This window comes from Chiloscyllium plagiosum, unplaced genomic scaffold (assembly GCF_037043375.1).
Source record: "Chiloscyllium plagiosum isolate Xiang-an unplaced genomic scaffold, Cpla_swu_hap1 HiC_scaffold_9, whole genome shotgun sequence".
Taxonomy (NCBI): Eukaryota; Metazoa; Chordata; class Chondrichthyes; order Orectolobiformes; family Hemiscylliidae; genus Chiloscyllium; species Chiloscyllium plagiosum.
Window position 1 is genome coordinate 90,525,264 of NW_028270147.1, and position 14,778 is coordinate 90,540,041.

Here is a 14,778-nt window from a genome sequence, read left to right on the forward strand (position 1 = left end):
AATTCCCCAAATATAGTCTGGTAATGTAAGGGGAATCAAGGGCAAGCATCTTTGATTGTGTCCAGAAGAATTTCCTACACAGTACGGATCCAGTTCAAAAAGTAAGGACGCATGATTCACAGAAATGAGGTAGTCCAAGTGGATCAAGTGTCAGTGGAGATCATTTAGAAAAGAGTGATCATTGTAAGGTTTCGCATGATGGAGGAGAATGACAATGGTCAATCTAGAGTAAGAAGGATCAAATCAGTGCAGAACTGACTTAAATGGGGCAACACAGAAGTGGGCCAGATACAATGGAATGAAAGATTGGGAGGAAAAAATGGAGTTGCAGAGTCAGCTATCTTAAAAGAGGAGATGGTTCAGATACAATCAAAGCATATTCCATCTAAAAGCAAAGAGTGGACAAAAAATAAAATTCAGAACTTCCTCATGACAAAGGAGGTACAAGCTAAAAAAACGATCAAATTGCTTATGACAGATATCACATTTGAAAATGCAATTAAGGACCGAAAAAAATACAAAAGGTTCAGATGTTGATAAGGAAGAACCAACACAGATTTCTATAGGGGAAGTTTTATTTAACTAACTTGTTGGAGCCAATTAAATAGGTTACAGAATTAATCAATTAGGGTAATACAGTTGAGGTGGTGTTCATGAACCTTCATGAAAGAATTCGAAACAGCGTCATGCACCGGTCTTGAAAGAGACAACACAGATTATGGGATAAAGGGCACATTAGATTAAAAAAATCTGCCTGAGCAGTAAGAAACAAAGAGTAATGCTGAATGGATGTTTCTCAAGTTTGAAGAAGGGTTGTATTAGAGTTTCCCACTCCAGTGGGAATTTCACAGTTGGCAGATGATACAAAACTTGGAAGCATTGTAAACTATTAGGAAGACTGTGTACAATATCAAAAAGAACAGAGACAAGTTGGTGGTGTGGGTGGATAGGTAGCAGGTGAAGTTCAATGTAGAGATGTGTGAGCTGATGTGTTGCCGTAGCATGAACATGGACTGATGATATAAAATTACAACTTTGAAGAGGTAAAATTCTAAAGGGGGGGGGGGTGCACGAGTAGAGCGACCTGGGTGTATATATCATTGAAGGTAGCAAAACTGGAGGAGAGGGCAGTTTAGGCAGCACAGGGATATTCTGGGCTTAATTTACAAGGGCATAAAGTACAAGAGCAAGGCTATCATGCTGAACTTATGTAAAACTTGTGATAGACCTCAGCTGAGTATTATGTTACCCTTCTTAGTGCCAAACTGTACAAAGGGTGTGATTGCTTTTGCACTGAGACGTACAACAATAGTTCCAAGAATGAGTGAATCCAATTATGAGGATAGATTGGAGAGTCTTGGAGAGGAGAAAGCTAACAGGAGATCTGATCCAATCTTCAAAATTATAAGTGGACAGGGAGGAACTGTCCAGGCTTGTGAAAGCACCAAGAGCAAGAGAAAACAGATTTAAATTGTTTTGCAAAAGAAACAAATGTGATGTGAGAAAAACATAATCACACATTAAATGTTTTGGGTGTGAAATATATTGCAATGGAAGTATGGTGGAGGCAGTTACAATTGAGACATCGAAGAGGATATTAAAGGATTATTTAAATAGAACCAATGAGCAAGGATACAAAAAAGCTCAAGAATCACACTGACTCATAATACTGATTTAGAGAGCCTATGCAGACATGATGGGCTAAACAGTCGCCTTCCAAACATAATATTTGCATCCTTCTATGCATGATGAGTGGTTAAACTGGACCATATTGAAAGTTTTCAGTCAAATTGAATGATCAGTAAGAAAATGTGAAGAAAATGTGAACATCTCTTCAGTTATGTGAAGGGTTGGGGTGAGTCTGGACTGAGAGCAGAGTGACGTTTCCTCCAAACTGTCCACCTTTAAATTAAATGGACAAATGTATCAGAGTACATTCAAAGCCCTTATTGTTCTACTGGGCAGTTGAGGGAACAGTGAGAGTGTACCACGTATATCTGACTGCTTTTGTGTAAAAACACTATCGAACATGGGGATTATTTCTCCAAAACATTGCATTTTCTGACGACTGTAACCTTGATTTTCCTCATCAGTGTGACTTTGATTATCCAACTTGGCCTGCTGCTGCAGGTTTGACACGTTAACCTCTTGTGCTTCAGAGCTCTGTTCAGGTCTGAGTCCTGTGACAAACAGAAGTGAGGTAGTGAAAAACAATCAGCAATTAGACCAAGCAAAAAGTATCTGATCAGAAATTATCCAATCACTCAAAAGGTTAAAGATTCTTTATAGTTTTGAAACACAGAATACTTTACATCCATAATCACAAAATAGGTTCTGGAAAAGAATGATGACAAATTGGAATGTAATCTGACAGACAGTCCATCGAACAATGTATCGCTGAAAGTGTGTACAGGCTGTGATCAAAAAGTGGTTCTGATGACAGCAGGTACTGAGTGTTAAAGATTCTCACCACGATGAGAAAGATTGGTGGCCAACTTCAAGGGTAACCATACTGGCTTTGATAGGCACACAAATAGTAAGAGTGCAGTAAAAGGAGAATTAGGGCTGTTTTGGAAAAAAAGCAATGGAAATTATCCATGCAGGCAAGGACAATAGCGGAGGTATTGAATATTTTTCATCTGTTTTTTCCATGTTATAATGCCACTCAGGGTCCTCGGATGACCTACTGCCATTCTACGACACTTTACTCTATTCTATGCCAGTGTTTTCTGTCTTTCCAAGTATATTGTGTTCCCTGGTATTCTCCTCCATATTCTCTCTCAGTTCACAGACCCTTTGCATGTTAGTTTAAAGCTTTGCCAACAGCATTAGCACAAGGCTCCAACAGGACCTCAGTCCCAGCTCTGTTTAGCTGCAGTGCATCCAGCTTCTACAGGTGCCATCTTCCCCAGAGGCACTCCAAAAATCGAAGGAATTTGCAGCCCTTGCACCTGGACCATATTTCCACCCATGCATTTATTTGTATTATTCTCACATTTCAGTAATAATTTGCAAAAGGCATGCGGGAGTAATCGAGAGAAGACGTTATTTGAAGTCCTGCTTGGTAATGTTCTACTTAGCTACTTAAATTCTGATTGCAGGATCACAATCTCTTCCTGCGTAGGTCACTGGTACCATTGTGAAGCATGACCATTGGATGTCGTAGTACAAGAGAAAGTAATAAAGTCTTGATCAGCGTTCCTGTGCAAGTGTTTCATTTCATGGAGTATAATAAAAAGACTGGGGAGTTACAGGTGCAAATTATCATGTAGAAGTATGTTGTGGCAAAAACAGAGACCCTGCTTTAAGAAAAGGTTAAATATTCCTGTGTACAAGGTGTCTAGAAAATTAAGGAAAGAAGGAGGGTTTGTAAAATGGTTAAAGAAATCATTGCAGAGCGAGAGAAAGAAGATTCACTGATTAAATCAACTTGATTAAGGTTAAAGAGCAAAAAGGATGTAATTAAACTGTTTAATGTAATTTACTGACCAGCAACCAGTGGGAAGCATGGAGATAAACAAATCTAGGGGGAAATCACAGAGAGATGCCACCATCACAGACTAGGTATAATGGGGAACGTCAATTACCCAAAATAGACTTGTAGTATAGTAGTCATATAAGGAGTAGCAATTTGGAAGTCTTCCTAGATGGTATTTGTGAGAATTCTCGACAGCAGTATGCTGTCAAAAAAAGTTGGGATTCACTGTTGGACACGCTTTTCACAACTGTGATGGTCCAAGTACATCAAACGTCAGTGGAGGCAGCATTTAGGAGACAGTAATCATTGTACTGGAAGGTTAGCATGATAGAGGAGAATAACAATGATCAATCCAAAGTAAGAAGAATTGATTGTAGAGAGCTGATTTCAACGGAGCAAATAGACTGGGCTAGGTGGGCGGCACGGTGACACAGTGGTTAGCACTGCTGCCTCACAGCGCCAGAGACCCGGGTTCAATTCCCGCCTCAGGCGACTGACTGTGTGGAGTTTGCACATTCTCCCCATGTCTGCGTGGGTTTCCTCCGGGTGCTCCGGTTTCCTCCCACACTCCAAAAATGTGCAGATTAGGTGAATTGGCCACGCTAAATTGCCTGTAGTGTTAGGTGCAGGGGTAAATGTAGGGGAATGGGTCTGGGTGGGTGCGCTTCGGCGGGTCGGTGTGGACTTGTTGGGCCGAAGGGCCTGTTTCCACACTGTAAAGTAATCTAGATAGACTGGGCCAAAAGGTAAGAGGTGAATACATGGACTTCAAAAATAAACTACGTCTTAAGAGGAGAAGGTTCAAATACAATCAAGGCATGTTCCCTCAAAGGCAAAGGGAGGAAAAAAAAAAATTTCAGAACTATTTGGATAACAGAGGATATAGAAATTAAGAGAAAGAAGATAAAGTGTGCGTATGACAGATGTCAGTTATAAAGTGCAACTGACAACAAAAAATAAATTCAGGACATTCATGGGGAGGAGGTGAACAAGAATATTAAAAAAAACAAAGAAATACTGGAAAAGCTGGGAGCCAAATTCTAGGATAATTCTAAATATTTCTATCGGCAGATAACTAGTAATAGAGTGGAATAAGGCCACTTCTTAATAAAATTGGGACTTTACACATAGTGGCAAGGGGTGTGGCTGAGGTATTAAATGAATACTTTGCTATTTGTCTTTACCAAGGAGTTTGATGTCACCCAGGCCATGCTGACAGAAGAGGGAACTATGGACACAGATCATTGAACATTGACAGGACAGGTAGAGAGAGCATAGAATACTCTGGGCTTAATCAACAGGCACAGAGTACCAAAAATGTTTAATAATACTAAAGTAGTACTTATTAATTTTTTAATAACATAGACAAACGTCTCAAGGGAACATTCTGTGCCCTCACTCTTCTGGGCATGGCATCTGGTAATGAAATAGAGAATGTATCATGTGTATCTGACTGCTTTGTCCAAAGATGAATGCAAACTAAATGTCATATCCACACTGTTGGAATAAGAAATTATTTCTCAAAAACATCACCAGCATTTTCTCTGCATTTTTAACTTGCTTTTCCTCACCAGTGTCACTTTGATTATCCAACTTGGCCTTCTGCTGCAGGTTGTTTTCATTAGCATCCTGTCCCTGAGATTTCTGTTCAGGTCTGTATTCTGAGACAACTAAAAGTGATGGAGTGAACAACAATCAGCACTCAGACCAAACAAAAATGATCTCATCACAAATTAGGCAAAATCTCATAAAAGATCAAAGACTCTTCATTATAAAATTTTCTGCTGAAATATAGAACACTTTGCATCCATAACTGCAAAATAAATTCTGGAAAAGAAAGATGACAGAATGGAATCCAATCTGACAGATCGTGCATTGAATACTGTGTTGAAGAGAGCATCTATAGGCTGTGACTAAAAAGTGGTTTTGAGAACAGTAGGTAATGAGAGTTGCAAGTTCTTATCAGCAGGAGTTTGGCAAAGAATACAACCTCCAAATAATATCCTCATGAATAATGTTCTTTTTAATGGGAGAATAGAATATTCTGTCAATGCTAATGTATGTTCCTCTGCAACAACAGACTTGAAAATATTAACAGAAGAAGTGATGGTTTGGAATGCTGTACCAACCAGTCAACACTAAGTTTTTCCCAGCAAGTTAAGTTGGACCAAAAACAAGTCAGTTAGTAGTTGCTAAACGTTCAGACCTTTTAAATATTTGTTATGGAAGAAGACTTGCTCAGAGTTCAGAATAAGTGGGTGCCCATAATTTTGTAATGCGATGATTGCATTGGATCAGCTAAGATTTTCAGACTGAACCTTGATATATCGAATTTATCATTCAACAGAACAAAAAATTGTCACCACTGTCATACGTATCCAACGATCCTGGAACAGCAAAGCCCAAATATGATTGTAGCCTCAAGACCTTGTAAAACTGGTGGTGCCAATATTGAGATTGAAGTTTTGAGAGGATAGTCTGCTAACTTCCTTTACTCTAACTCGCCAGGCTACATTAAACTTCCAGCATAACTATAGTTGTCTGCTGTTATCTGAATTCTATGTAGGTAGATTCTGCAGTTCCACCATTTCCTGTATCATCCCATGTTCTCGTGAAGTACAGGATTCTTGGATAAATGCTGCCACACCACGTCACTTTTATATTTTTATCGCATCCTAATGTTATTTTCAACCCCACATTTGTCACACCTGCAGCCCTGAATGTATTCATTAGATTATACCAAATCAACATGGCTCAAGAGCATTTTGTGCATCAACCCACACACCACTAAAATCTTCATCTATCTGTCTGGTAGTCTGGGGATGCTGGATGATGTGGAACAGAGGTAGCGACTTGCTGCCTGCTCGGCTAAAACATCAGCTTTCCATTGACATTTGCAAAGGTTTCCAAGTAGATTATGTCTCTACCTTCTGAAGGGTAAAGGAAATGGCACGTGTACCAACACGAAAATGAGTACAGGATAAACCTCAGATAAAATTTGAATGTAAATGACCTACAAACTCTAGTCCAAGACAATGGATATTGCTCAAACACTAATCTGCATTGTCTCACCATTTTCAACTCTATTTTTCTCTCCATCCTGATGTAATTGTGCATCCTGAATGGACCTTGGAGATTGCACATTTGATGCTGACATCCCCTTGCATGGTTCATCTGTGCATCACAAGAGAAAAAGGAGACATGCTGTTATAACGAATCATTCCAAACAAAGACATTCTGACATCAGAAATCGTTGTCTTTAAACCTGTAGGTAGCAAACAATTGCAAATTAGATTATTGCTGCCAAAAGATAGAAAGCTCTGCAAAGAAAGATATAAGAAGGGTATCTGAGTTCAAGCAGCTGGAGTTAATGTAGCACATTTATGAGGGTGAACATTAAAAACAATCAGTCAATCAGAGAGATGGTCACAATGCACTTCAAGGGCCTGGAGGCTGAAAGGGAGTGGGTGAATGCTGGGCAGTTCAAAAAAAAAACAGGCAGATTAACAAGAGGCCCACTGAAGCCTTCCTGGTTTTTCATTTTGGAAGCTGATGAGGTTATGCTTCTTCAATGTGGACTGCAGTCACTGTCATTTTTGTGGCACCACAAGGAAGAAGTAAGAAAGAACAATAGTAATCGGGGTTAGTCAAGGATCAAGGATGTCACAGCACAGCTGTAAGGCATTCTGTATGGATAGGATGAACAGCCAGAAGTCATGGTCGACAATAGTATAATTGACCTGGACAGGAAGCGAGTGTGGTCCTGCAATCAGAATTTAGGTTACTGGTTGAAAAGCACCTCAAATTATTCCCAGTGCCAGGTGCAAGAGAGTATATATGAGATATGAAATATGAGGATAAGACAGAAAAATGTATCAGTGGATAGAGAGTGCAGGATCAAGGGATTTAAATTCCTGGCACATTGGGATCGGCTCTGCAGAAGATAGTACCTGAAAGAGCCAGATGGGTTGCAGTCCTTGACCTGAGGTCCTTGCAAATGTTTTGCTAATGGTTTTGGGAGGTCTTTAAACTAACCTGGCAAAAATGTGCAAAACTGAAACCTGGCTGAAGGTAAGGTAGGATAGGATGTTCAGTATCCCTGAGTAGTGTGTGTCTGGAAAATATGGAAAAGAAAGGAAGGGGGCAGGGCTGGCAGAATTGGTTGAGGAGATCATTGCAATGCTGGAGAAAGAGAGATGTCCCAAAGTGTTCACTGACAGAACCAATTTGGAGTTAAGGAACAAAAACTATAATGCTGGGTATAATGTATGGACGAGGAGAAAGTGAGGACTGCAGATGCTGGAGATCAGAGCTGAAAATGTGTTGCTGGAAAAGCGCAGCATCCAAGGAGCAGGAGAATCGACGTTTCGGGCATGAGCCCTTCTTCAGGAATGTATGGACCACCACCTTGAAAAGGATGCAGAGGAACAAATCTGCAGGAAATTCACAATGAGAGGCCATCATTATATATGAATTATAATGTGGAACTTTAATTAACCAAATATAAACTGCTAATGTAAGTGGAATCAAGTGGTAAGCATCCTAGATCATGGCCAGAAGAATTTCCAATACAGCATGCGTGCAGTCCAAAAAGTAGGAAACAATGTTGGACATGGTCCTCAGAAATGAAGCAGCCAACTGGATCAGTTTGGAAAACAGTGTTTATTGTATTGTAAGGTTCAGCACAGTGGAGGATGACAATGATTGATCTAAAGTAAGAAGAATCGTATCAACGGAGAGGTGACTTCGATGGGGCAAAACAGAAGAGGGCCAGATAGATTCGAATGAAAGATTGGGAGGAAACAATGGACTTGCTACCTTAAAAAGATGAGATGGTTCAGATACAATCAAAGCACATTCCCTCAAAAGGCAAAGACATGACAAACAAAAATCCAGAACTTCTTGATGACAAAGAAGGTACAAATTAAGCGCTTATGACAGGTGTCAGGTTTGAAAGTGCAATTAAGAACCAAAAAGAATACAAAATGTTCAGAGAAGAGTTGAGCAAGAATATTAGAAAAGCAAAAGGCGAATAATGGGAAAAGACCGGCAGCCAATTTCAACAGTAACCCTAAAGGCTTCTTCAAACATACAAATAGTGAAAGCATGGTAAAAGGATGAGTTGGGCTCATTTGGAAGGAAAAGGGGAATTTATAAATGAAACAAGGGACATGGTTGGAAGTATTAAGCGAATACTTAAAATAATACCACGTAACTCTGTCACAGGAAGGATTCAAAATTGATAAGGAGAAAGAATAGAACATTGATGCTTAAAGTTCACAAGACCAGATAAGATCATACCATCATAGGAAACACCTCCAAGTATATTTAAGGAGGTGTGAATGGAAATTGCTGGGCACCGGCCATAATTATTCAGTCTTCCCTCAACTCAGGGGAGGTAGCAGAAGACTGGATTATTGCTCAAAAAACGGTTAAGCCCAGTGATTATCGACCAGCCAGTTTAGTTGCAAACCTGGGGAAGAACTTTGAAACAATTATTCAGCGTAGAATTAGCAGACACATGGAATATCATAGGTTGATAAAGAAGAGCAGCATAGATTTCTAAAGGGGAAATCTTATTTAACTAACTTGCTGGAGCCTGTTCAAGAGGTCCCAGAAACAGTCAATTTGGGTAATGCTGTCGAGGTGGTGTCAATGGTCTTTCATGAGGGTGTTTGAATCAGTGCCAGGCAAAGGTCTTGCCAGAAACTATTATGGAATAAAGGGCACAATAGATTCAAAAGTTGTCTGAGGAATAAGAAACAAAGAGTAATGGTCAGTGGAAGTTTCTTAAGCTGGAAGAAGGGGTGTACTGGAGTTTACCCATGTTACCTTTCTTGATAGATATTAAAGACCTAGATCTTTCTGTACAAGGAGCAATTTCAAAGTTTGCAGGTAATACGAAACTTGGAAGCATTGTAAACCATTAGGAAGACTGTCTACAATATCAGAAAGGACAGCAACAAGTTAGTGGAGCGGATGGAAAGGTAGCAGGTGAAGTACAATGTGCAGAAGTTTGAGCAAGAACATGGACTCATGACATAAAATTACAATTTTGAAGAGGTAAAATTCTAAAGGAGGTGCAGGAGCAGAGTTACCTGGGTGCATATCAACAGAGATAATTGCAAGTGGTAGAACAGGAGGAGAGAGCAGTTTGGAAAGTACAGGAATATTCTGGACTTAATTTACAAGGGCATAAAGTACAAAAGCAAGGCTGTCATGTTGAACTTGTATAAGACATTTGATAGACCTCAGCTGGAGTATATGTTACCTTCCTGGTACCAAACTGTACGATGGATGTGATTGCTTTTGCAATGAGGTTTATAACAGCAGTTCCAAGAATGAGTGAATCCAATTATGAGGATAGATTGGAGAATCTTGGAGAGGAGAAAGTTAACAGGCGATCTGATCCAGTCTTCAAAATTATAAGTGGACAGGGAGGAAGTGTCCAGGCTTGTAAAAGCATCAAGAACAAGAGGGAACAGATTTAAACTGTTTGCAAAAGAAACATATGTGGACTCACGATATAAAATTGTTCCTGTATCCAGAACAAAGTATGCACAGAAGACACCGCAGGCAAAATGTGAATCTTAATGACCTTCAATTTCTTGTACAAAATAATGAATATTGCTCAAACACTAATCTGCACGGACTCACTATTTTCAACTTGATTTTTCTCTTCTTCCTCATGTAATTGTCTGTCCTGTCTCCACGTTGGAGATTGCAAATGTCTCAGAGTACATTGCGCACCCTCTTTCTTCTGCTGGGCAGAGTCCATAGCATCTGGTGAAGGAACAGAGAGTCTACCTGACTGCTGTGTCTAAGTTAAATGTCTAAATGTTAGTTACAGAAATTACTTCTCAAAAACATCACCAGCATTTTCTGTGCATTTTTAACTTGCTTTTCCTCACCACTGTCACATTGACTATCCAACTTGGTCTTCTGCTGCAGGTTGTTCTCATCACCATCCTGCCCCTGAGATCTCTGTTCAGGTCTGTGTTCTGAGACAACTAAAAGAGATGGAATAAACAACAATCAACATTCAGCAAAAAATACCATCAGAAATTAGCCAAAATATCATAAAAAAACAAAGACTCTTCGTAGTAAAAGCTATTATTCAGAAACAGAGAATACTTTGCACCAATAATCACAAGATAAGTTCTGGAAAAGACAGATGACAGATTGGAATGCAACTTGACAGCAACAGTCCTCTGGCATCCAGCCCACAAATTGGTTTCCTGGTTTGGAAGCTGGTAAAGGCATGGCTCTTCAAAAGATTGCAATCACAGTCATATATGTGAGACCAGGTAGAAGAAAAAAGTCAGAGCAATATTATTTGGCATTAGTTAGGGAACAGGTAGACATTTCTGTGGATGTAGATATGACTTGAGGATGTAATGTTGCCTCCCAGGGTCAAGGGTGTCATAGACTGGCTTAAAGCATTTACTGGATGGTCTGGGACTGGAAATATTCTGCAGTGGAAGTGTGGTGGAGGCAGATACAATTGAGGCATTGAAGAGGGTATTAAATTATTATTTAAATAGAGCCAATGAGCAAGGATATGAAAATCACAAGAATCACGCTGACTCATAACACTGATTTAGAGAGCCTATATAGACAAACAATCTCCTTCCAAACATAATATTTGCATCCTTTTATGAATCACGAGTGGTTAAACTGGATCATATTGAAAGCTTTCAGATAAAGAACAAAAACGGTTATCCAAATTTCGGATTATGAGAACAAGATCTCAAGTGTACCATAAAAATGTTAGGTGAACAATCAGCTATCGAAACAAAATACTCCCCACCCATCTCGTTTGGATAATCGAGGTTGTTCTGTAACTTGTATGATTAATATTGTCTCGGAAAATGTGAACATCTCTTTAGTTATGTGAGGGGTTGAAATGAGTCTGGCTCGACAGTAGGAGTGACGTTTGCGCCAAACTGTCCACCTTTAAATTAAATGGACAAATGTATCAGAGTACATTCCAAGCCCTTAGTGTTCTACTAGGCAGGTGAGGGATCAGAAAGAGTGTATCACATATATGTGATGGCTTTGGCGTAAAAACAAAATCAATGTAATTCCACACTGTCGAACACAGGAATTATTTCTCAAAAACACCATTGCATATTCTGATGACTGTAACCTTGATTTTCCTCATCGATGTGACTTTGATTATCCAACTTGGCCTGCTGCTGTAGGTTCGGCTCATTATCTTCGAGTACATCAGAGCTCTGTTCAGGTCTGAGTCCTGTGACAAACAGAAGTGAGGTAGTGAAGAACAATCAGCAATTAGACCAAGCAAAAAGTATCTGATCAGAAATTATCCAAACACTCAAAAGGTTAAAGATTCTTTATAGTTTTGAAACATAGAATACTTTACATCCATAATCACAAAATAGGTTCTGGAAAAGAATGATGACAAATTGGAATCTAATCTGACAGACAGTCCATCGAACAATGTATCGCTGAAAGTGTGTACAGGCTGTGATCAAAAAGTGGTTCTGATGACAGCAGGTACTGAGTGTTAAAGATTCTCACCACGATGAGAAAGATTGGTGGCCAACTTCAAGGATAACCATACTGGCTTTGATAGGCACACAAATAGTAAGAGTGTAGTAAAAGGAGAATTAGGGCTGTTTTGGAAAAAAAGCAATGGAAATTATCCATGCAGGCAAGGATAATAGCTGAGGTATTGAATATTTTTCATCTGTTTTTTCCATGTTATAATGCCACTCAGGATCCTTGGATGACCTTCTGCCATACCACCACACTTTTAGATTCGTATCGCCTCCCAATGTTATTTTCAACCCCACATTTTGCCCAACCCGCATCCCTGAACATATTAATGAGATTACAAATCAATGTGACATAAGAACATTTCTGCATGTTACTTATTAACAAATTTGTGTATTAACCACACACCACTGAAATCTTTGCTTGTTTGGTAACCTGAGGATGCAGGCATGATTTGGAACAGAAGGTAATGGCATACTGCTTGTTCGGCTAAAATGTCAGCTTTAGAATGACATTTGGAGAGATTTCCATATAAGCTGTCCTTGCCTTCCTATACTGGGAACAGGAAATGATACGTGAACCAGGAACAGTGTGTGTACAGAGACTCCTCAAGCAAAAAGGGAATCTAAATGACCTTCAACCTCCAATACAAAATAATGGATATCACTCAAACACTAATCTGCATGGACTCACTATTTTCGACATGATTTTCCTCTTCTTCCTCATTTAATTGTTCATCCTGTCTGCATATTGGAGACTGCAAATGTCTCAGAGTACATTCCGTGCCCTCCTTCTGCAGCTGGGCAGAGTCCATGGCATCTGGTGAAGGAACAGAGAGTTCACCGTGTGTCTGACTGCTGTGCCTAAAGTTGAATGCCTAAATGACACAGGAATTATTTCGTAAAAACATCACCAGCATTTACTCTACATTTTTACCTTGCATTTCCTCACCAGTGATGCTTTGATTATCCAACTTGGCCTGCCGCTGCAGGTTGTCCTCATCACCTTCCTGCCCCTGAGATCTCTGTTCATGTCTGTGTTCCGAGACAACTAAGAGTGATGGAGTGAAGAACAATACGCATTCAGACCAAGCAAAGAATATCATCAGAAATTTGCCAAATCTCATAAAAAATCAGACTCTGTACAGTAAAATCTTTTATTCTCAAACTGAGAACATCTGCACCAATAATCACAATATAGGTTCTGGAAAAGGGAGATGACAGATTGGAATGCAATCCGTCAGCAGCAGTCCTCTGGGGTTTTCTGTTTTGTAAGCTGGTAAAGGCATGGCTCTTCAAAAGACTGCAGTCACAGTCATGTATGTGACACCAGAAAGAAGACACAAATTGCAATGTCATTTGGCATTAGTTAGGGACAGACAGACACTATTGTAGATGTATATAAAACCCAAGGATTTGATTAGATTAGAATCCTGACAGTATGGAAACAGGCCCTTTGGCCCAACAAGTCCTCACCAACCCTCCGAAGAGTAACCCATTCCCCGACTCTCTACTAATGCACTTATCACTATGGGCAATTTAGCATGGCCAATTCACCTGACTTGTACATCTTTGGACTGTAAGAGGAAACCCATGCTGACATGGGGAGAATGTGCAAACTCCACGCAGACAGTCGCCTGAGGCTGGAATCAAACCCAGTCCCTGGTGCTGCGAGGCAGCAGTGCTAACCACTAAGCCCATGTAATGTCTCCAAGGTCAAGAATGTCATTGAGTGGCTTCAAGCATTTTCTGGGAGAGGATGAACATCCAAAGGTAACGTTCCATAATGGCACCAGTGACCTATGCAGGAAGAGATTGTGATCCTGCAATCAGATTTTAGCAATTAGGTAGAAAATTACCGAGCAGGACTTCAAATGATGCCTTCTCCCGATTACCCCCAATCCCCTTGCCATGTGCAAATGAGAACAGAAATATAAGAATAAGGCAGATGATTGTATGGGTGGAAACATGGTCCAGGTCTGAAGGATTTAAATTCCTTGGATATTGTGACAGCCTTTGAGGAAGATGGTACCTGTAGGAGCAGGATGCTTTGCAGCTCAACAGAGGTGAGACTGAGGTCCTTGTGGGACCTTTTGCTCGTCCTATTGGCAGGGCTTTGAACTTATGTGCCAAGGGTCTGTGAACTGAGAGAGAATACAGAGGACAATACCAGAGAACACAATATACTTGGAAAGACAGACAACACTGACAGAGTCATTTAATAGGTAAAGTTGTAGTAAGGGAGAAAGTAATAAAGTCTTCATCAGCATTCCTGTGCATGTACGTCATTGCATGGAGTATAATTAAAAAGACTGGGAAGTTAGAGGCACAAGTTGACATGTAGAAGTATGTTGTGGCAAAAACAGAGACCTGCTTTAAAGAAGGGTAGCACTGGGTGTTAAATATTCTGAGTACAAGGTGCCTGGAAAATGAAGGAAAGGAAGAGGGTTTGTAGAAATGATTAAGGAAATCATTGCAGATGTCATGGCACAGTGGTTAGCATTGCTACCTCACAGTGCCAGAGACCCGGGTTCATTTCCCGCCTCAGGCAACTGTCTGTGTGGAGTTTGCACATTCTCCCCCTGTCTGCGTGGGTTTCCTCCGGGTGCTCCGGTTTCCTCCCACAGTCCAAAAATGTGCAGGTTAGGTGGATTGGCCATGGTAAATTGCCCATAGTGTTAGGTGAAGGGGTAAATGTAGGGGAATGGGTCTGGGTGGGTTGCTCTTCGGAGGGTCGGTTGTTGGGCCAAAGGGCCTGTTTCCACACTGTAAGTAAGTAGT

General features: G+C 40.2%; 1 protein-coding gene across 6 annotated transcripts in view; it reads right to left on the minus strand.

Annotated features, from left to right (window-relative positions):
* The window catches only part of LOC122554645 (uncharacterized), a 37,375-nt gene that overhangs the window by 7,150 nt on the left and 15,447 nt on the right, over nt 1-14,778 (minus strand). For 4 of the 6 annotated variants that reach the window (XM_087990903.1, XM_087990901.1, XM_043699999.2 and 1 more), the window contains exons 4-11: nt 12,935-13,048; nt 12,692-12,817; nt 11,628-11,732; nt 10,390-10,488; nt 10,136-10,261; nt 6,551-6,652; nt 5,050-5,148; nt 2,076-2,180 (exon numbers count right to left, since the gene is read on the minus strand). In XM_087990903.1, coding sequence (XP_087847029.1) covers nt 2,076-2,180; nt 5,050-5,148; nt 6,551-6,652; nt 10,136-10,261; nt 10,390-10,488; nt 11,628-11,732; nt 12,692-12,817; nt 12,935-13,048 — 876 coding nt within the window. The remainder of the gene's footprint in view (nt 1-2,075; nt 2,181-5,049; nt 5,149-6,550; nt 6,653-10,135; nt 10,262-10,389; nt 10,489-11,627; nt 11,733-12,691; nt 12,818-12,934; nt 13,049-14,778) is intronic. The other 2 variants (XM_087990902.1, XM_087990904.1) reach the window with 2 other exon arrangements.